At 40.2% G+C, this 21,520-nt stretch overlaps 1 protein-coding gene across 10 annotated transcripts; it reads right to left on the reverse strand.

Annotated features, from left to right (window-relative positions):
* Positions 1-4,034: 4,034 nt before the first annotated feature.
* Positions 4,035-21,334, reverse strand: palmda (palmdelphin a). Of its 10 annotated transcripts, XM_084057730.1 has the most exons (13): positions 21,215-21,334; positions 16,444-16,492; positions 15,824-15,904; positions 14,612-14,736; positions 12,562-12,676; positions 12,301-12,325; positions 11,123-11,209; positions 10,418-10,578; positions 8,160-9,013; positions 8,098-8,126; positions 5,922-5,992; positions 5,770-5,808; positions 4,035-5,515 (listed from the first exon to the last, which is right to left on the reverse strand). In XM_084057730.1, the coding sequence occupies exons 2-13, from the start codon at positions 16,486-16,488 to the stop codon at positions 5,498-5,500; spliced, it is 1,650 nt and encodes a 549-aa protein (XP_083913856.1). In that variant the 5' UTR covers positions 16,489-16,492; positions 21,215-21,334; the 3' UTR covers positions 4,035-5,497. The 10 variants fall into 10 exon arrangements, with proteins under 10 accessions (XP_083913856.1, XP_083913855.1, XP_083913854.1 ...); XM_084057729.1 differs by having other exon boundaries at positions 4,035-5,509; positions 8,098-9,013; XM_084057728.1 differs by having other exon boundaries at positions 8,098-9,013.
* Between the last annotated feature and the right edge of the window lie 186 nt (positions 21,335-21,520).

Consider the following 21,520-nt stretch of genomic DNA (forward strand, 5'->3'; position numbering starts at 1 on the left):
CCAAAGTGGAAAAAGTGGCACTCCCAAAATATTTTTGGAAAGACTTCAAGGCTCAAGTGCTCATTTCTTTATTAAAGGCTAACGCGTTTTGGCCTCAGCCCTCCTCAGAGCAAGTGTACAATAATGATGATTATAATAATAGCTCAAATGTATATAGCGCTTTTTTAAGTACCCAAAGACGCAAAGATATGAAGTTCAACATCCAAGCATGGAGTAAAACGCCACATTCAGGCGCAAGAACACTGCCCCACATCCTGACCCCAGCGTGGGAGGTGCGGGACAAGCCAAGACAGTTTAGGACAGGACTTGCCTCAAAGATTGATTGCACTACGTGTTTCGCCTTACGCTTACAGCTATAGCAGCTGATGAAGCGTAAGGCAAAACACGGTGTGCAATTAATCTTTGAAGCAAGTGCTGGTGGCTTAGTAAATATAATAGGAATGATGAAAATATATATATTATTGGGGAAGGGCCCATTCATGACCCTTATAACTATTGTCACAATGTCTAGAGTACCCATTTTGTCATTCATTATTTTTTTAATTCATTTTAATATACCTATTCATTTGTCATTTTCACTTCATTCACTCTAATTTGTCCATTTGGGAACTAATTGATTTGTTAATCAGCTTGGGACTGATTAAGTTGTTAATCCATTCAGTTCACAACCTAGAAAATATTTATTAATATTTGAGTTTATTTATTCATCAATTCATCTTCCTGCGTCCGTTATTCTAGCTGCCATTCATCTATCAATTAATTTATCCACCCCTGTTTCATTCATTCATCCCCCACTCCCTCCCTATCCATCCATCCATCCATCCATCTATCTTGAATCCAGTGGTTCAGCTGAATCTCCCCTCCCCACCCAGTTCCCAGCAGCCCTCATGTTACCACAGCGACAGAACGCCATGGCGCAGCGATGGGAGGCCAGCCTTCAAGCCAATCAGAAGCAAGAATGAAATGGACTCCCAGCTGGACCCGTTCAAAAGCCAGAATGGGAAAAATACACATCTTCCTTCCCTACTTCCTATAATTCAAATACCAATGTTTATATAAAAGAAGGTTTTATTGAGTTGTTTCCAGAAAGAGTGAGTGCATTGAGTCTGGAAGTCCATGTGACAAGAGGAATTGTACTATATGTTGTGATCTGCCTGGACCTTGCGATAAGAAAAACAAGACAGGGTCTAATAACGCAAGGCTTCCCTGTGGATCTCTGACGTCATGTTGATGACGTCAATCTTGCCCAAATATGGAGGGACAGGTGGATCTGGGATTATGAATTCACAAAATGTATAATGATTCACACAAAAATGAAACATTACAATATTGAAAAATATTCAGGGATTTACTTCTTGGCCCAATGGCAGTGTGCACAGTCGGCGCTGATCGGCCCAGTAGTTAGTGTGTGGTCCCCTACTGTAGGTGCCACGCCATAAAAAATAATCTATTCAGTTTGTAGGCCTGCCTGGAAAACATACAGGAACCTCTGCTTCAAACAGCAATTGTGACGTTTGAAACAGTCGTTTCAACTTTAACAGTGTCTGGAAGAGGAAATATCGACACCTCACAGGTTAGCACAGCATTTTTATCAAATGTGATGATTTTTGTAGAGCTTTGAGGTGGTTCATGGTTGACCTAATTTTTCAGTCTTTGGTAGCCATGAAACAACTCAAAATGGTAAATAGATGTAATGCCAAGTAATGGTAATAGGTGCAGAATGTTCTGTTTGAAAAGAGAGAGAATAACAAAGCAGCATAACAGTATGCAGTCATTTAATGTTCAATATGTCAAGCACTTTGTTTTCCAGATGTTTGAGATTTACTATTACTGTAAAAATCTTACTTTTAAATATTTATATGTATAACTACATTGCAGCCTCTATAGTGCAATGATTTTCAAACCTTTTTTCTGGAGGAAGTTTTAGTTATGATTAATAATTGAATTTATTTTCTGCCAGTGTAAATATAGTCTACACTAATATAATTTACACTGGCCTTCAGTATTTAACAACTTAAACCCCATATGGTTAACCAGAGTCCCTCAGGGCTCTATGCTAGTGTATTTGCAGTTTTCTGTTATTGTGGGGAAGGCTTTTCCAGAAAATAGCCGATTGTCAAGCCCACAACGTGTCACGCTGCTACGCGTTATGAGCGAGTCGATCTGCTATTTTCTGCGAAAGCCCTCCACACAATAAGGATGCTGGGGTTTAAGTGGTTAAATAAACCAACATTTATAGGACAGCATAAATCAATTATGTTGTTATTTATGTAAAAAAAAAAAGAAGAAAAGCTTTTGATATCAGTTCTTTGAAACACTTGTTTTGATGTGGATGTTAACCCAGACATTGAAAATCGCTGCTCAAAGGAGATTTTAATAAGCCATTAATGAAAAGAGATTGAGAGAGGTTTCAGCGTCAGCCGTTTGGCAGTCCTGCTCCATAGACAGTGGTACAGTAGTAAGTGACTGGTGGTTCTATATGAACAGATCTTTAGATGCCTTGTACAGATGATGAACAGATGCCCATTGCAAATTGTATGGTCATTTTATATACAGTAGAACTTGGCTAAACTCTTATTATTTATGACTCTGCCATCTGACTGTCTCATGACTTCACCTAACACAACACTTCAGAGTGAATATCTTATTACAGTTGGTGAAGATCTGGTGAAAATTTCTATATATTTTTATGTCCCGTCTTGCTTACTAAAAAGTGATATTTATTATAATGTATTTTTACTGGATATAGTAATATAGTATTTATAAACCAAGCAATGACCTGATAATTGTTCTTCTGAGAGAGAGAGAGAGAGAGAGAGAGAGAGAGAGAGAGAGATGTTAAAAAGCTTCTAATTTATTTATTGCAAGTTATTTTAAAGTATTTTGTTGGAATGACCATTTTAAATTCTAGGCCTGCCATGCTTTGTGTTGTTTTAGGGCTTACTCATTAGCCTGCTTTTTCCACCAGGGCCAACAGGTGCTAACCAGAGCTACCTACCTAGCTTGGTTTCCACTGAATGGCCAGCTTTTCTTGCTGCTGAATGAACTGCATTCAAGTCAACTCAGTAATTGGAGTTCTTCCACAAACACCAGTTGAATAGCATGTTATTAGAAAAAAAAACAATGGCATTATTTTTGTGTTTCAATATTAAACCACTGTTTTGATAGTACTATACGCTTTTAGTTGTCTGCACTATTGTAGTAGCCCATGATGTAAGTCTGAACTTGGCCTTCTGCATCTGGGCTGCCATGAGCTACCAGCCCACGCAGTGTCGATAGTGTACAGTATCTAGTCTTTGTCATGTCATGTTGTTTGTAACATTTCTGAGATGTCTTGAATGCAGCGTAATGGCGAAGACTGGAGCAATGGGTTCACAGTTCATTTCAGCATGGCATCATTGTAGTACACTAGACAGGTAATACCACATATTATGCACTACTATAATATTGTATGCTCAATTGTGACCCTGTTATTTCATTACAGTAGTGATTTTGGGTTCACAACTGTCATTGTAGCTACTGTATTATAACTATTTGTGCTTGGATAGAATTATGATGAATCACTACTGCTAAACATTTAACTAACCTTTTGTTATGTACGGGGGAAAACTATTCCAATGAGTTTTCTTTTTAATTTCTCCTTTTCTGTATTGATGATGTGATCTCATGTTGTGGTGGTCTGCCACTGCTGACTGAATATAAAGGAAATACTGGGTGATACCACACAGTACTTGCTAGGACAGTCCGTATGGACTCATGTAGCCAATATAGTGACTTTCTGGGTTTCTCTTCAATAGTCACTTTATTCTGCTTCTGTTGTACTTTATTTACCTTCAGCTGGAATCATTTATAATTGCCAAATTAAATGTCCAGTGATGACACCAACAAGAGTGTGAGTCATTTGTATTCAAGATGTAGGCCTCTAAAAAAATGTAAGGTTGCACAACTCAACCTCTTCTGACTATTACATCATACTGTATTTTTAGGCTAGAAGCCTTTTGGTTGGTCGTGTGTATTGTACTGTACACAGGCCATGCAGTTGCTCAGTTTTGATTCATTTCACATTAAAAGTTTCCATGCAGTATAGGGGAGTCTGGGGAGTCTGTCCTAAATGCAATTACACAATGATGCTAGTGACAATTCAAATCAATAGTCTGTTTCAAGTCACTATGTGTTACCATTGTGATTCCCTATAAGTGGAAGATCTAACCATACGGTATGATGCCATAAAAACAGCCTTTCTCTAAATGCTGAAAATAAAAAATAAATCATTGTTGATGTCAAAAAGAGTAATCACACTCATGATGGGACATCTGTTAAAATTGTTGATAGTTTTAAGATTTCTTTGTTCTATACACATCTCAGACGCCCTCACATGGTTCTCACAATTCCAAGTGCTTCCTCGAGAAAGCACAGCGGAGACTGAATGTACTTTCAATGACAGCCAGGAGGATTGCAGACTACAAGGGACTGTAAAGACAGCAACAAAATCATTAGAACTACCACAACTTCATAACTTTTACACCACTTGCTACAAAAGGAAAGCCCAAAACATCATTAAGGACACTAGCCACCCCACTCATGTTCTGTTCTCACGCCTTCCATTTACTGTAACAAACATCAAATCACACACCACTCCACATACAGGTTGCTAAACAACCAAAGGCACCGCACATTATTGTTGTATGTTATGTAAAGTTATCCTGTACTGTATATTGCGTAATTTATTGTATAATGTACTGTGCTAATAATTTCTTATATTCACTGTTAGGTAATGTAGCTAGTGTGAGGAGCTGTCTTGGGACAAACATTGATGCGAAGATGTTATTAATCTTTGGCCTTATGATATGTCCCGACAGTCTGAATAGTGCAGAACCGAGATTATGTTTATTGTTATGAGTATAGCGTGGCTCGTTGACACAAGCTCACCTCATGTCTATGTGTACAACCATGGTTTGATACTTGACTTACACACACTCCCGTGATAAAAGTCATGACTCGTAATTCTTCCAGAATTCCTCGACATGACATATGAGGGTCTGCACTAGTGTTTTTGTTGGTTTTGGGATGGTGCATCCTTTGTGTTTTGGCAGAGAGACCCAGAGCACATGTACATATTTGATGTATATTGTAGGGTCAGTGATTGCTGAATTAAGCGGTCAATAACCTGGCCTGAGTCAGACTTATTGGACTCAGATCTTGGTGACCGTGTGACTACCTGTTGAACATTGAACTAATCGATGAACACCAGGTATATATAAAAAAATAGTTGAACTTGAACTTCATATTATTAACAATAATCAGAGCCAGTGGAATATTTGGCAGCGTATTGTTTCTCTTAATTAATATGGACATGTCAAGTCAAGTCAAAACATCACAGTGTTGTTAAACAGGCTTAAGATCTGGTGGCTCATAAATAATCATAATAATCATTCCCCTCGCTTTATGATGGGGGGTGGTATGTTGTCTGTTCAAATGATCAGCTCCTCTTCAATCCTCAATTGGACAGCTGTGACTGACAGGAGAGAACACACATGCACACATGCACGCGTGTGCGCGCACACACACACACACACACACACACACACACACACACACACACACACACACACACACACACACACACACACACACACACACACACACACACACACACACACACACACACACACACACACACACACACACAGCCATCAGCATAAAAGTACCTCCATGTGGTATCTTAACTGTCAGTCTGACATCTTGTCTTAACATTTCAGTGCTAAATACCTTGGGCAGAGACGACTGTCCATGTTCTATTGTTCTCTTCTATTCTTATTAGAAGATAAAAGTTTTGTTAAATGATAGATTAATGTTGTCATCACATTTGAAAGACTAAAAACTGTCCCATCATCAATTATACAAACACCTATCAAACTTACCGTTGGTAATTGGTTGTGTAATAGTAGGCTGGAAGGTTTGTCACTTTGCTTCAACATTGATTTAGTCACACCTTATTACACACAGCAACACACATGTATACATTAGTTGTAGCCTATTTCATAGCAGCTAGTTGTCATTCTGTCACTGACACTAATAACAGAGGCAGCGCTACAGAGGAAATGAGAGAAAACAGGAAGTGACTCAAGCTGATGCTCAGCATGACCCTTTAGGAGACATGGGCCCTTTCACATCAGATAAGATTAATTCAGATTAATGCTTATTACATGCACGCACGCACACACACACACACACACACACACACACACACACACACACACACACACACACACACACACACACACACACACACACACACACACACACACACCCACACCCACACACACACACACACACACACACACACACACACACACACACACACACACAAGGTGTTGTGATATTGTTTAGTTAGACACAGGAGATGAGCTGTTAGTTTCGATTAGTAACAAAAGTTTATTAAAATCCTTAATTTACATGGTAGTCACACACACACGCACATCACACGCACATGCACGCACGCACGCGCGCACAGGCACACGCACACGCACACACACACACACACACACACACACACACACACACACACACACACACACACACACACACACACACACACAGAGACACACACACACACACACACTAGGCTGCACATACTGTATGCAGGCCACATATAGACAAAGTTAGGTTTAAACATTTGATACAAAAGCTTGCACACAAAGCATCTAAACAGAAAAGTCTTTGGTCAACCGTCTAACCTTTTTTGTCACTAACTTTATCTTCTAAATCAGTGGTTCTCAAACATTTTAAGTTAATATGTATTTGTCCGTGGACCCCCTTTTGAAAATATTTTGTTTCAGGGACCCCCATACAAGATTTGTGTTAAAATGAATCAAAGATATTCGAAATCTTTCAAACTAATTTCAAGATTAAAACTTTTCTTTGCAGATTGGTTATTTTCAAATAGCTGATTTACAGTATATAGGGTTAAAGTGATTACATTGATATATTAACTAATTTAGCTGGGGACCCCCTGGAACCCCCTCAATAACCACTGTTGTAAATCTTACAACATAATAGTTAATGAAATGCCTCAATGTGTTTTATGGCCCCCTTCCATGATAACATGACTTTTCATTTTCTTGTACCATGGTTATATGTTGCTTTCCTACCATCTGTTGTTGGCACTAAGTAGTACTGTAGTGTTAGTGGCAGTAGTAGCATTAGTAGCAGTAGTAGTAGTAGTAGTAGTAGTTGCGAACGCGGAAGGAGGCGCGGCGAAGTGGAGCATACTATGAAACTCTGCTCTCATTGTGTCTCTGTCTGTCTGTCTGTGTGCAGTATGTGTGCACTGCACTGCCTGTGTGCAACCAACAGAGTGGCGCCAGAGTGCAGTCAAAACACACACACACACACACACACACACACACACACACACACACAGTCCGTAATGCACAATATTTTCGAGCTGCGTTCGCTTCCAGCGTTCGCGCGTCTTACTTGTAGTAGTAGTAGTAGTAGTAGTAGTAGTAGTAGTAGTAGTAGTAGTAGTAGTAGTAGTAGTAGTAGTAGTAGTAGTAGTTGTTGTTGTATATTTGTAGTAGTGACACTACAAGTACTACACAACTAGATTGAACCTGCAGAGGTAGACAAAGGAGGGCCACATATGATTGGCTGCCAAAGCGAGTTTCCAGTGGTGCAGGAAAACTATGTATCTCTTTGTAAAACAGATTGGATCTACTCATGTCTAAATGAAGACATTGGTTACATCCATCAAACGACAAGGAGCACATTAGGAAGCTGTGACCAAATCATTCTAGGAATGTAGTAGATATGTATAGGCGAGTAAGTAGACAGGCTGATAGATAGACAGTAGATAGATAGCCAGACAGATAGATAATCAATAGCTTAGTTAATAGATTTATATTTCCTTATCTCTTCTCAGTCTGTTAGGCAGGAGGGTTAGTTGTCAGCAAACCGTGCAACAGGCTTTGTGATTTTTGTTGATCTTTTTGATGCCTGGTCCCATCGGTCTCCGTTTGCCTGGGCCCATGTCCACCTGCCAGGCTTCTCCATTGGCTTCTGGCTGACTGGGTTTTCCCTCTTCCTGCAACTCACCATCAACATATTCATCATCATCATCATCATCATCATCATCATCATCATCATCATCATCATCTTCATCGCCGATGACAACAAGCTCCGCCTTGATGGAGCCCTGGTACTCTTGGTCACTCTCATCCTGACTAGTCTGGAAGCCCAGGAAGACGGCTGTGATTGGCTCGGTGGTGTCCATGGCATCGAGTATTGTGTAAGGGGCGTCTGGTTCATAGAGGGGGGAAGGGCCTCGTTCAGAGTCACCGGGATCGTAGAACAGAGCGGCGGATGCCGATTTGACATCTCTGTGGTGACCACGCGCTGACCGGTAAGGGGGCGGGTTGTAGGCGTACAGTTCTTCTCCCTCCTCCACGCTGATGTAATCGCTCAGAGGAATGTGATTGGCCGGAGTATAGCAGAGCTCCGGGTGGTAGGCGGGCACTGCCACTTCCAGGTCATGTGCTCTTGGCGGAGGGCAGACAATGGCACGCTGACTCCTCTTGCTTACACTTCTTACAACACTGTTGGAGCGGTTGGCACGGTAAACCTCACGCTGGTTTCTATGACCATTTCTCTCCTGGTGGTAGATAGAGTGATCATCTTCCTGTCTGGGGAAGCCAGGTCCTACCCCTTGTTGGTTTCTATGGTGATACCCCTGGTCGTTATGGGAATCTATGTCCTTCTGACTTCTGTAACAACTTTCCTTGTCACTAAAGTGGTTTTGGGGGTTATTAAAGTAGCCATCTTCCTCCCAGTGGTTGTTTCTGAGGTCATGGTTGCCATTGTGATGGCTGTCATGCTGGTTGTTATAGTGATGCCCCTCACCCTTTCTGTTCTTCTGATGATTTCCACGGCGATGCTGTGTAGCATCCCTGAGTAGCTGTTCTACTTCACTGGGTGACAACTCAGTCACGTTGCCCCCCTGGTTATGTGAGCCCTATAGGAGCAGAACCAGGAGAGAGGTCAGATTGCGAGGAGCAGAATCAAACAGTAGTTTTTTATTCTTTTGAAGGCCATGTAGCTTACTATAAACATCACATTATTATTGCCATACTCACAGACACACAGTGAGTATATGCTTAACTGAGCCAAGCATATTCTTAAAGGGATAGTTCACCCCAAAAATGTATTTATCATGTATGTGTATCACTCCATGGACACTTGAATTCATGGATATTTTTTTGTTTTTGTCGCAATCCTAAGCCAATAATTTGATGACCAGCGAACCGATAGGCAGCGGTTCCGGTAGGAGATACAAAGGAGACTCTTTGTGTCTCCTACCGGAACCACTGCCGGTCATCAAATAATTGGCTTATGACAAAAACAAAAACATATCCATGAATTCAAGTTTTCACAGGGTGACTAATCGATAGAAAATTTTAGGGGTGAACTATCCCTTTAAGCATATTCTGAAATCGGGATTGTGGAGTACTAGATGTTCAGCCCTCACATCAGGAAGTGCTGATCAGAGCATTACATGACGCGAAGCCTGTTCAATCAAATCTGGATGTTATGTTTGTGACGCCTATCCACCGTCCACTGAACGTCCGTCCACCCATGACTATCAGCTAGTCATCAACAACATCATGACATGCACCGAGACCAAGACCGAGACGAGGACAGTTCTTTAGGCAACACATTTAAAGCTTAATAGGGATATTGTCTTATCCTTATATTAAAACTGAATTGCGGGTTGACAGTGGACGATGGGTGGACATCACAAACGTAACATGCCCACATAAGGAGAGACCACTTTAGATTTGGTGGCGTAGATGTAGCAGCCTGAAAATCTAGTTCTGAATAAGGACAATAATAATCATGTTATTGTGTGCACGTAAATGTAACCATTGACATGTATCGTGTGTATGAATTGTGTGTATTTAACAGGATCTTACATTAAAATTCACCTGTCATTAAAATGCATCCCCCATGTATGTAAACATAATAATTTCTGTCCAATGTGTAGTTTGCTCCATTTGGCACTTTCTCCATCTGTATGTTTACAGCTTTTAGAGAGGAGGCAACATTGTGTTCCATAGCTGATGTCATCTGACTCGTTTTTATTAAGTTCCTTGCTGGGTCATTTCATGCATTTTAGTGCTATCCAATTGCAATATAATCACCCAGGACCCTTGGGTATTGTTTGGTGATACACAGCCCTGTTGTTAACAACACCTTCTATGGAATTACCTTACAGCATTCTGTATTTATTTCGTTATACATGAATCTTTAACTGCCCGGTATGCCAACTACTGTAAGCTTAACCTCAGCATGTACAGTAGATAGATCTGACACTGTGCTGTATATTAAAGTAATACCAATATTAGTGTTGTAATATTACCCTGTTGGCTTCCAGGGCGAAAACACACTTTCTGCCATCATCATAAACTTTGACCCCTGAGCAGTGACTCAGCTCCTGGGGGGTCACTGTCGCCGTAGAGACGACCTTGCTCTCTCCCGTTAGAAGATTCTTAGCCACATTGATCTCCATGGCAAACAGAGCTGAGAGACAATGAGAGAGATAAAGAGACAGGCAGGGAGAGAGAGCTTATTCATATAGTAGATTTTAAACAGAAATGTAATTCTGCTACACATAACAACAGTCTAACATTGCCTTGGCCTCCCTGTCTAATAGTTAGCAATCGATTGTGAGAACATAGCTGTACAGTTCATGAACAAAGCTGCATACAGTGGCTGCGGTCAGGTGGACTACTGTGGTGACCTATCTCCTTTGGCCAAATGGAAGGGGTGGGTAGCATTTACAGTAGGTTTAACCTTTTTTCTCCTTTTTCTGAGTAGGTGTGAGGTTAATGATTTGTCTTTTTGTTCCATTGATTTGATTATGTTTAGTTTCTTTTTGTTTATTATTTTGCTGTCTGCCCACCTTTTGTTACTGGTAGTTTTTGGGAGCGGGGGAAGGGGGTCCCACTTAAATATGTTGCACCCTAGGTGCAACATACTGTAGGATTTCCTTAGTCCTGGGCAGTAACTAAATGGAAAACTAATTGCAAAAAGATTGTGTGTCTGTTCTGTCTGTATGTCTCACTCTGTCGGGGTGGGTTAGCATGTCCATTGGCTGATAGAGACAAGGATTGTGGTTGATCAGGGGGCGCTGTGATGGACTGGATGGGCTCTGTATGGAGAAAACACAAAACACTGTCAATTTAGCTGTGGATAGCAACAAAGGAAAAGCAACCAGGCACTCTTCTGGTGAAAGCTTTTATTCAGATGGCTATTTCATCATTGAAATGAATTAAAAACTGTGATGGGGATACAGCCTATGCGCATAACGGCCCCATAGCCTTCTTCAGGGTGTAACCCTCAACAAACAATTCTGTTCTGGAAATCCTGAAACCACACCATCTTAAAAACCCCACCCTAAAACACTACTCGTGTAACAGGTGTACATCACCATTTGTACATGTTATACATTGTTTGTTGTACATTGTATTGCTATTCGTATTGCAGACAGATAGCTTACACCCTGGTCACGTGACATCTAACTTGGTGTAACTAGTCAGGTTTTGATTATAACACAAAAATGTGTTAAACACTTAAAGTATTAACCGTAACAAACCCCTACAAGAAAGTTTAGAATGTTGGAGTCCACAAAACGTCCTAGAAAATGATCAGAGAAGATTAAAGATTGATAACTACTACAGCGTACGGGTGGGAATCGTGGGATTTTCCTAAAATAACTGAAAAGGGTTCAGTGTTTGGCTGCATTCTACCACAACTAAATATTTTAGTGAAATTTACTAAAATATTTAGTTGTGGTAGAAATGCCCTTTTCAGTTATTTTAGGAAAATCCCACGATCCCCACCCGTACGCTGTTGTAGTTATAACTTGTTCATTGTTATTACAGTGAATAACAACAATATGATAATATACATTATACACAGCAAGTGATCATGATCACTTGCTGTATACACTGTAATTATATACACTGTAATAACAATTCCTTGTAGGTGCAAACATACCTGGCAAACAAGATAATCCTAATTCTGATAATCATTATAAAAAATCTGGAACGGGGGCTCAAAAGTTTGCACTTGCTTCACTGTTCATCTGATTTTCTAATTAGAGTTGATTACCTGCATGTTATACCCTCAGCCACAGTTGTCAGATTAACTGATTTAAATGCAAAATAATGAGTTGGCATAACTACTTCTATTTTGTGCATATACAGTAGGTGTGTCTTTCTAAGAATGTAAACTCCTCACCTGGAATGAAGTTCTGCTGGGCTTCCTGAAAGACACACACAACAGTTTGAACATGATGTATGACTATAAGGTTGAAAGAATAGGTGGATGAATGAATGTGTGCGTGCGTGCATATGTGTGTGTGTGTGTGTGTGTGTGTGTGTGTGTGTGTGTGTGTGTGTGTGTGTGTGTGTGTGTGTGTGTGTGTGTGTGTGTGTGTGTGTGTGTGTGTGTGTGTGTGTGTGTGTGTGTGTGTGTGTGTGTGTGTGTGTGTGTGTGTACCTTGATAATTTCCTCAGGGCTTTTCTCCACAGCCTTCAGTCTGAGGAGGATGAATCTCTCATTGGTGGAGATCATAGACTCCTCCCTTTCCAGAGACTCCACCTCACTCTCTATCCTAACACATCAGAGGATAAAGTTCAGTTTGCTGCTAATGATACGGATGATACTCTCTAAGAATGCTAAATGTTATTAATGCTGACATTAAAGGACAACTTCACCCATTGTCAATCTTCATATAATTGGTCTTCACAAATGCTCATGATAATATGGTAAAATAAAATCTACTTGGTCTGTTTCTCATAGGAGGGCTGTGGACACTTCAGAAACCGTCTACCAGTGACATCCTTGTTAGGCAGGTGTTTTTTTTTTCAATCAAGATTTATTTATTTTTGTTTAGAATTGTATTAACACGAGAAACAATGGCTTCCATTATAGCACGCTAACTTTCTAGGAATAGAAAGCCTGCAGCTTCTATTAGCTTGGATTCCCCATCGATGATGTCACTGGTAGGCGGGTTTCTGAACTGTCCACAGCCCTCCTCTGAGACACAGACCGAGTAGACAAAAATTGTACCATATTATAATGAGCATTAGTGAGGACCAATTACTATATGAAGTTAGGTTGAAAATGAATGAAGTTGTCCTTTAATGGAGGCAATGGATTTGGAGGTGGAGTTTCCACCTCTAAAGGTCAGAAGTCAGGGGTGAGGGAAGTTGGGGAATTGGGGAAGAAAATAAATTGAGTGCTACAAACACAGACCTCGGTGCTTGTCTATAAAAGACTGATACACTTATACATTTGCCATAGAGTTGTTCAGTCTGTCACAATCCGTGTTGTATTGTGTCTCCCTGTTGTGTTTTCTTGTGCTCCTTGTTTCTTAAGCTGTAGGGTTAGGTGTGTAATTTGGAGTAATAGGTCTTGTTTCTTAGTTTTAGTAAGGGTTTTACTTGATACTTGTGTACCTTTATTTTGTAGTCAAGTCCTAGCGTTTCCGGTTTTCCTTAGTTACTGTTACTTGTCTTGCCTCACCTCCCTGTGATTATTAGTTATCTCCACCTGTTAGTCCCCTCCCCTAGCCCTGTGCTTGTCAGTTGAGTTCACCTGTGTCTAGTGTTCTAATCTAGCCTATCATGTGCTAATTGTATTTATGTTCACCCATGTGTGTTTGTATACCCGCTGTTCCCATTGCTACTTTGGTAGTTAGTTGTGAAATGTCGGGTGTGTGCTGTTTTGACTCCAGTTCCTTGTGGCTTAGTTCTCTTGAATATTTTCTTGTGTTCCCATTGATTTAGTTCTTGTAAAGTGATGTCGTTCTTATGTATTTCCTAGTTCCTGTGTTTGTGTTTTCAAACACTTCTTAATCTACCAGCCTCATCCTGAATTTGGGTCCTACACTTTTTTCTGACATCCTCATCTAAACCTACTAGTTTCAAACTTTTTCAATATTCGCCAAGTTCCAAGCAGTTACACTGATATGAAGTCTGTTTCAGTCAATTCCATGGCCTCAGCAGAAAAGGCTCTTAAAGGTGGATATCTGTCAACATAGCCTAACAAGCCTGGGGTGGAAAAAGGTGAGTGAGTCTGCAGATCCAGGAGGGAGAAGAGTCTAGTGGACACTTGGAGCAGACAAGTGTGTCTTAGACAAGGGAGGGGTCAGATGTGTTTTAATTCTAAACAAAGCCTAAAAGTCCAAACATACTAAATCTTGGCAACACTGGAAAAGAGGGTCTGAACTCTGAACCCTCTGTATGAGAATAAAATAATAAAGGTAATTATACTACAGTTGTTGAAACTGAACCCAGCTCAGGTAGCGATGACTGAAAAAAGGAAAGCAAAGCTGGTATCAAAAACAGAGCATCTGTTCATTGTTTGGGCTCTCTTTGGCTTCAAGAAACAAGATGCAGAATAGAACCAAGCAAATGCATGAAAGCAATATCTACATTTACAAAATCAATATGTAGTATAACGATAATGATTTCAGTTCAGATTCCCCGGCCGCTGACAGAGAGTATACAGATAGTCTAGTGTATTTGTTTTGTCTTTGTTTTACCTGTGTATGTTACTCTGCAGTATTCTTGTCTGTTGTTGGTCAGCCAACAGGCTCTTTTGCCGCTGCTGCAGTGCGTTGTGGGAAGCCGAGTCCCCCAATAGCCACTGTTCTCTCAGAGCCGTCTTCTGTTGACACAACGGACAACCCGTTCACAAGTAGCAGGAGCAATTGTGTTAAAAGCAATGATGTGGTCGTGTGTGGTCACTGAATACCATTCTCATATCGGTGTTGCTTGTGTCAAGGAGTTCAAACACATGGAGCAGGGAAACATCACCACAGCGTAACTAAATTGTGTAAAGCACGCAGGATGTTGCTGTGTACAAATGCCTTAATCAAACCCAAGGCACACTCTGAGGCCATTTTTCATCGCTACCAAGCAACAAAACGATAAAAAAGTAAACAAGACAGAGGGTTTGTTTGACGCAGCAGATATATGACTGCCTCTAACTTTGCTCACAGATGAGAATTCTCTTAAGAGATGAATGATCATGTAGGGTTAATAAGGTCTGTCCTCTTTGCTGTAAACTAACTTTTCCATTGCATAATAAGATCATCTTGATTATGAGATAGATGTGATTATGCTCTTAGTGAGGTAGACTCTCTGGCGCTGCAGTAATAGGGAAACCAAGATATTGCTGCCAGATTTTTCAATTTTGACTGCAAAGAAAATGTCTGAAAATATGAGTGAACATAATTATTATCTTTATCATCTTTGGAAGGTGGTCACGCTATAGTGTTATTATAGCAAAGTTTGTTTTGAGCTCACATTGTGATTGGCTGAGGGGCATTGTAATGACTGACAATATCCCCTGATATAGCAGTCAGAACACATCCACCTTGTTTAACTTACCTGTATCCTAGCAACAGCCACTGCAGCTGTTAGTAACGCAATAGTAGTGATACAGAACTTTGTTTGGCCTTGTCTCTATGACCGCAGTACACGCTGTAAAATCCTTAACTCAGAGAATGTACAAATGTGCACACTGAGAATTTCACTGTGCACCGGTGCCAATAACTCACAGCATAGCACTCTCTCTCTCATGTATTATTGCATAATTATAGCAAAGTATAATAGTCATTGCAACAGACTCCAGTTTGCAAAGAAATGAATAGTGTAAGAACTCATGTTCATCATGCTCCTTCACATTGAGTAACTTGTGAGTGTTTCTCTCTACCAGTATTCTGGAGGTACTGTAAATGGGTTTTGCAAACCTTCAGGTGTTTTAGTTTGAGTTTCTCTCGGTCCAGTTCCTGTTTCTTCTGTCTGATGTCCTCCTGAACACGACGCTTCTCCTGGGACAACAGGAGCAAGAGAAAAGTGGAACATTGAGTAAATGAGAGCAGAGGAGAGTCAAGTATGAGTAAAGAGAGATCACACTTTTTGGCGTATTATTAGCCATTGCAGGGCTTCACTGTCATTGTAATTTATTTTACATATTCTAAAAATATCGTTCCCTGTTCAGAATGGTGTTGCTGACAATTTTTTGATTGATCAACTTTGTCTTCTACACACAAATGATATAGGTAGCAGTTTCTTGTCATGTCTGAGTGTCTGTACTCTGTCTGCAAATTGCCCGAATACACCCTTTCGGATCAATTTGTACAATTTCAGAGTTACATTGACACTCATTCATTTTACAGTGTTGATTGTCCTTAATTGTTGAATAAATGCCTGCGCTGAGTCTGAAGAAGTATTAAAATGAAAGAGCTGATATGTATGTAATATGTATTATGTACACAGGGGGTAGTGGCAAAACAGGAGGTTATAGCTGCAGATTTTACTGAGGAGCACATCCTGAGTTTACAGTATACAAAGCAGAGTAAAACCTTACAGTGAGGGCCTGGAGTCTCTCCTTCAGTAAGTCTGACTCCTCCATGGTACTAAAATAAACAGACAAAGACACAGAGATGGACAGAGATTGGAGGGAGACAGAATGAAATAGAGAGGTGATTACATTCAGGTATTTGCTGTCTGGTTTTACATTGAGAGATTTATATTTACAACAATACGTTTTCACGCCTGTTTATTGTAAATTAATTGCGAAATTGGATTTTATTATGCATTTTGTATTGCCTACCATGATGGGGTTTTGTGTGTGTGTGTGTGTGTGTGTGTGTGTGTGTGTGTGTGTGTGTGTGTGTGTGTGTGTGTGTGTGTGTGTGTGTGTGTGTGTGTGTGTGTGTGTGTGTGTGTGTGTGTGTGTGTGTGTGTGTGTGTGTGTGTGTGTGTGTGTGTGTGTGTGTGTGTGTGCGTGCGTGCGTGCGTGCGTGCGTGCGTGCGTGTGTGTGTGTGCATGAGCGTTCTTTTTTTACAGTCTATGGCTTGCCCGTGTGCGTGTGTGCACGCATAAACAAACATTACCAGAGCACTACAATGCTGAAGAAAATAATGACACAGAAACCCTAGAGGGATTTTGTAGTTTGTTTTCCAGGTTAAGAACTACAACAGAATAAAACATGGCAGTCTATTAAGCAAAGCAGCTGCAGCTAATAACATTAATAATGGTTAGGTGCACCCTGGCAGTGCCAATGTGCAAGCATAGAGAGTAGTGAACAGTATTGTCAATGCCCATTGGCACACCTAAATCACACCCATTATACTTTTATTAGCGGCAACTGTGTTGGTTCTTATACACAATGGCATGTTTTCACCCTGCTATATTTCTTTAAGCCCTGCCTGCAAAACATTTGAGAATTTTCTTCTACCCATCCATTTTAAGTACGCATCTGAACAGAGGGTCTTCTGGAAGGCTAGATGGCCACTAACCCTCAAACTGCAAAAGGAATGGGACAGCCTACCCTATACGCAGGGTGGAACACGCAAAATGGAGAGGTAGTCTGTACGGCAATGTATTGGGATTGATCTCCTTAAATAAAGTAAATAAATAAAGTATTATAGTGTTGCACACAATGCCTGGCCTATGGGAAGAGGTGCATCTAGGGAATTACAATTCATGTTGCAATGTTGGTGCAACAGCTGATTTGCTGAGAAATTGCCAAAAACATGGACTACATGAGTCCTACAACTCAACAGTTAACAGGATAGACAAATAGTTTGCATTTGTACTTGGAGACTGTTAGGTTAATAGGTGACTGCTGAGAGAATGCTAGAATTTACAAGACCTTGCTCAGACCACAGCTGCTGTGTGTGTGTGTGTGTGTGTGTGTGTGTGTGTGTGTGTGTGTGTGTGTGTGTGTGTGTGTGTGTGTGTGTGTGTGTGTGTGTGTGTGTGTGTGTGTGTGTGTGTGTGTGTGTGTGTGTGTGTGTGTGTGTGTGTGTGTGTGTGTGTGTGTGAGTGGGAGAGAGAGAGAGAGAGAGAGAGAGAGAGAGAGAGAGAGAGAGAGAGAGAGAGAGAGAGAGTGAGTCTCTACTTAGCACTCATCTCTCCTAGACAAGTTACTGTTCACACATGACAGTGTACAGTTCTCCGCCTATCACTTTGTATTTCATCAAAGTCATTATGTCATTCCTAATTTTGCAGCAGAGAAAAGTAGACACTAGCAGCAAACAGTGTTGTTGGTGCATATTAATCTAACTGCACTGCAAGAGTTGGAGTGCAGGAATAGAGGCAGTAGATCTGTTACATAGTATTTAAAAATACCCTTAGGGAAACTCAGAGTCAAATCTATTTATTTATATTGAGTAGGTCAGTGGGCCTGTTTTTTATGGGATGGCATCCGGTTGGCTCAGCAGTCCTATAAGGTCATATACATCCTGTAATTACCCTGTTGTGGTTTTAAGTCCAACCTGGGTTTCCTGTGGTGTTTTTAAATGTTTCTTATAAACACAGGGCATCAAGAATTAAGTAATAAATCAGTACATGAAAGGCACTTTTATTATTTGTTCATTAACTATGTCACCATTTGAACATAACAATTCATGACATGACAGCTGTTTTGCGCATTGCCTTGTTGGATTTGACAGCCTTGACAAATCACAGCATATGGCATAGTTAGGGCAGTTTACTCAAATAAGGAAAGTCTGATGCCGTTATAATAATTGTAGAGTACAATCAGTGTGCTAAGTGACCACATGATGGTGCTGTTGTCCCCATGATGCCTCTTGAGGAGAGACCACTGGATTCATAAAACAGATGTGACCTACACTGCTGAAATGACTTTGTATGTATCTGAAAAACTGATTTAGAATTGTGGGCATACTAGGCTCGAGGACATCAAAATGTTCTTATCATGTCAATTTTATTTTTGCACTCCAAAGAGGCTAATTCCCAGAGATAAGACATTATACTTTGATTGTCATCCGTGTTTATGAGAAAAACAATCAAAGCATGACAAAAAATTAGAAGGCGCCTAGTTTAAAGATATCATTTGTAGATAAACATATCTATAAAATGTCTGGCCTTGCCTTGAATGGCAAAAGACTGAAGGAGGAAAACAACTAATAACATACAAATTGGACAACCCTATTTGCTTTGTGATAAAATACAATACTGTACTACTGAACATTTATGAAAACCAAAAACAGTCAGAAAATCAATTCATCCTGTTCTCAAAGTAAGTTTCTCCAACATCCAACTGATTTCTGTATAGCAGGTCAGAACTGTGAATGAGAACATAAATGAGGCTGGGTCCAGTCTAAAAATGTGGGGTGATTTTTTTTATGAAAGGTTAAACTGTGAAAAATGTCGGTCTTTAACACACTATACAGGTCAGCTATGTGTTTTATATAGATGTGGGTCAGGGGTGATATGTTGGGTGGCAAGTTCATTTATATAAAGAAAGCTGGAGTGGGGTGTTGTGGGTAAGAGGGTATTCTTAGACAAGAAGAATCAGTTCTATGGCTTCTATTTCTAGGCCACCATTTTCAAAGTCTGGGTTGGGAGCCAAAGATGGAACACATGGAGATTAGCATGGGTCCTGGTTGAGTCTATGTTATTCTATTAAATACTAACATGCCATTGACCCACTCACCCGCCTCAGGTCTAATCTGGAAGTGGGGCTTGTATTCATCCTATCCCAATTTCCTGTCAATGACTGTCTGTCAATAAGACAGACAGTCATCCAGTCTCATGCGCCTAAACAAAACAGGGTCTCACATTATTGTGCTCTACCTCCTGTGAACAAATCAATGAGTCCCCCAGGCAGTGGTGCAAAAACCTAAAGTGTTTTTTTTCTATAGGCAATCGGTCATTCAGTCAGTTAACTGATGATTAACCAGCCATTCTGCCATTGTTGAAGAACTAATGACAATAATTCAGCCAGTAACAGCGTTAGAGTTGGTTGAATCTTTCTCATGGCAACAAAATATAAAGCTGTGGAGGAGAGAGGTCACTAAGCAATCACTTGCTATGGTCAGACTGTCACTCAGTAAACCACCCAGGCAGTAAGCCACCCAAGCACTTCAGTCAGTCAGTCAGTCAGTCAGTCAGTCAGTCAGTCAGTCAGTCAGCCCAGTCAGCCCAGTCAAGCATTCAATAAACTGTGCTAATCTGCTCATGAGGATGGTAATCTGTAAAAAACCATCTGCCTGCCAGACAGTAGCAACAACACAATGTCCTCAGTTCTATCAGCACAATATTAACACAAAAAGTCCATCTCCTCTGCAACCTGTAGAAAACTTGTTCAAATGATGATCTTCATATTGAATCCTGTATTTGTCATTTTTCAGTGCTTTAATTTTGTCCCTTAATAATTATATTCACGGTAAATTATAGCTGCAATGATTAAACAATACCACAGACAATACTGTCTGGATTGCCTATAAAGTAAATAAATAAATAAGTTAATTAATTAAGTAATTCATTAATACAACAACACAATTGTAACTGCAACAAGGAGCCATACACAGAGAATCAGAGTACTCTAATCATCAGTTGTTGAATGTAAAATAATTAGAAAGCTATTAACAATATTAAGCTAATTCAGTCAACTGGCAGTTGGCTGCAACAGTGAATGAATGCATGCTAATCTACACTTTTGCTTAATAAGTGATTGTGAATAGAAAATCAAGACCTCCAATCATGATTATTATTACATGGTTGAAGCCCTACAGTGCTAATCAACTTCAACTCAACTTCAAGTTTAATGTCACATAGTTTACAGCAGTAAAAGAGTGGGTGAAATTATTCTCTGTAAGCCTACAAGCTTCCACAAATTGCTGTTTCAAAAGATAGGCTAATCATATGAAAAGCAAAATGTCATATAACAAAACAACATTAATATAGGGCCTACAATGGCCTCTTAATGCCATAGTGCAAAAAGTAAATGAACAATATATCTCGGACCTGTGATTGAAAATCATATAGCTAAAACGTTGAGAAGTGTGTCAGTGAGCCTCAGTTGCCCCTTTCAAGACAGCATGGTGAAACTGAAGCTTAAACAGAATTAAGGCATCCCCCTTCTCGCTCACATCACGATGATAACACTATCTGACTTCATTATTTCCTATCACTCAATAGCTTACACATTTCATCAGCTATCACTAATTTAGGCAACTTTTAGGCTACTCAAAACATCCAACCATACACTTCATGACCTGTCCACCTGTGAAATTGTTGTTAGAAATAGAACAAGGCTATAGCTACACACTATAGCTACTACACACATACAATAAAGACAACATATAGGCCTACATGTACCTACCAAGTAAAAGTTGGAGAGGTTTTGTGTTAAGTTAATTAGAAATCCACTCTTTGACTGGCAGCAGCAGCCTACATTACCTCCACCACTACCACTACTACTACTACTACTCTCTCTGTCTCTCTCTCTCTGTCTCTGTGTGTGTCTCTCCCTCTCCCTCTCCCTCTCCCTTTCCCCCTGACACATAGGATGCTTTTTTACCTTGAACGATGTTGGTTCAGCGGCAGGTCCTGAATTTAAGTTATGATAATTATATTCGAACATTTGTTTAATATAATTGTATTGCTTATCACGTTTTAAAATATGTTT

This window comes from Gymnoscopelus microlampas (genome assembly GCF_963454915.1).
Source record: "Gymnoscopelus microlampas genome assembly, chromosome: 5".
Taxonomy (NCBI): domain Eukaryota; kingdom Metazoa; phylum Chordata; class Actinopteri; order Myctophiformes; family Myctophidae; genus Gymnoscopelus; species Gymnoscopelus microlampas.